We start from the raw sequence: 2,212 nt of genomic DNA on the forward strand, positions 1-2,212 counted from the left end.
AATTATAATAAAATTTAGAGAACCATTTTTGGAAAAAAACCATGGGCTTTGCTATTTTATATAAAATTAGCTAAGTTTTTAAAATGCTCAAATGAAGATATTTCTCTCTCATTTTCCTACATATACTATAAGGTGACACAATAAACATATGCTACTTGTGCAGAACTAACGCTAGCATTAATAGTGTGTGTACAATTTTTATCCTTTTTATTATGGCCTGCAAGGGTATAAGATGATTGTTAATCTACACATTGGAAATGATGATCAAAAAATGTATACCAGTAGTTAAAGCAGAAGGTTATGCATAAAGTCAATTTTTCCTCCACTCTATACCAATTTACTTTTATCAAAATAATAATTAAATTGCAGCAAAAAATAGTCACTAAAGCAGCAAAAGTAACAGAGTACTTATTTATAAAGTTCAATAAAATTAACTAGTTTCTTATCCCTACCAGCCCAACCTCTAACACTTGTATTCCCAACAGTGGAAGTTTGCAGGAGTTACTGGATGCTAATAAAGTATCAACCATTACATTAATAATAATAAACACAATAATTATACTTACATATTCATAATCTGGAGACTGAATGTAAGCTATGCGAAGACATGTCCCCCAGTTCTTCATGCATGTCACATCCAATTCTTGACCATCACACTTTGTACAGGAATCTCCTCCTTTTGGATGAGGTTCAATTGTAGGAGAATAATAATAAGCTTGACAGCTTGATAGCCTGCAACCTCCTGGACAATTATTGTTTGGTTCTGGGAAAGGTGACCTAAATAAACAAATTGTTGTTATTAATAATTATAGAAATAATGATAATAGTCTGTACAAGGAACAATACTCACATTGAACAAACATTAAATCTGTGTAAAAGACAAAACTGAGCTGTACAAGTTGGAGGACATTCTACAAAAAAATTAACTAATAAAAACAATCATTCAATGATATTTTACCTCCACATTTATTTTCACAATCATATTGATAGTGGAAACTATTTTTATTTTGATTACATCCTCCATATGTAAATATTTCACATTGCTTGCTTGTTTTATTGTAAAAATATCTCTGGAATTTACCATTACAAGGTCCAGCATAAGGAGGAAGGTGACAATCTACAATAAGAAGTAATCAAGTGATGAATCTGTAAATTATGTACAATATTGACCTGTTAAGCATCTAATGTTAGTCGAATTCTCAGTGCAATTAGTGCATGATAATTGTCCTCTTGATTCCTGATAAGTTCCTTTATCACATGACTGGCATGGCTCAAAACCAGTTGATGAATATTGATCTTCTTTACATTGATCTAGTAATTATACAAAATGAAATACATATACGTATAAATTAAAGCACTGTTGAGAGTAGGTTACGATAATTATTATATGAGGGGTGGTCGAGAAGAAAATGTAGCATGAGGCGAAGCTGAGTGCTACATTTTGTCAAGACCGTCCCGAGTGCAATAATTCCTGCAATCTACGAATCAACAGTGCTTTGATTGATTTGTAGTGGTGCGTGGGCAGATCAAATTTCATTTCAAAAGTTGCACAGGTGGCCAGACTCAAGGGATCAGGTCTCATTTATCACTATTATTATACAGTGATTTTCCTTAAACTTGCATGATAGGCAAGCAGAAATGTGTTATGCACATGCTCTGTTGTGGTCAGGAATAAAATGGATGCACAGTGATCATGCACCAACTTAATACTGACCACAACAGAGCATGTTCATAACACATTTCTGCTTCTCTATCATGCAAGTTTAAGAAAATCACTGTAATTACATGTACATGTATAATGTGTATGTAGCTGTGGCTGTGTTTTGCCTCTATCAAAGTTTGTGGTTAACAGGAAAGCCTATATGTATTATACTCTGCAGTACTACATATTATACTCTGCAGTACTACATATTCCAATAGTGCTACATTTTCATACCATGCACATTATTAAAGTTGTAGCACTGGTGGTGCCTTTGATCTGCCCATGCACCATACTACAAATGTACTTAATGGTGAAAATCATTACCTTCAATGCAAGTTGATACATTTGATTCTTTGGTACATGTTAGGCAGAATTTGCTACCATACAGTGTCTGATAGTGTGAAACAGCACATTTCTGACATGGTTCATATCCAGTATCAGAGTATGTTCCAGGAGCACACAATGCTAGGTATAAAGAATTTAAATAAAATATTGATAATATTTAATACC

General features: G+C 33.2%; 1 protein-coding gene across 1 annotated transcript in view; it reads right to left on the reverse strand.

The window, feature by feature from the left end:
- Positions 1-321: 321 nt before the first annotated feature.
- Positions 322-2,212, reverse strand: part of LOC109586118 (uncharacterized) — an 18,085-nt gene continuing 16,194 nt past the window's right edge. Inside the window, exons 6-8 of the mRNA XM_020002292.1 lie at positions 851-911; positions 567-777; positions 322-511 (exon numbers count right to left, since the gene is read on the reverse strand). Of these exons, the coding sequence (XP_019857851.1) occupies positions 464-511; positions 567-777; positions 851-911 (320 nt within the window). The 3' untranslated portion in view covers positions 322-463. The remainder of the gene's footprint in view (positions 512-566; positions 778-850; positions 912-2,212) is intronic.

The sequence above is a fragment of the Amphimedon queenslandica genome, unplaced genomic scaffold (assembly GCF_000090795.2).
Source record: "Amphimedon queenslandica unplaced genomic scaffold, v1.1 AMPQUscaffold_12942, whole genome shotgun sequence".
In the NCBI taxonomy this organism is placed as follows: Eukaryota; Metazoa; Porifera; class Demospongiae; order Haplosclerida; family Niphatidae; genus Amphimedon; species Amphimedon queenslandica.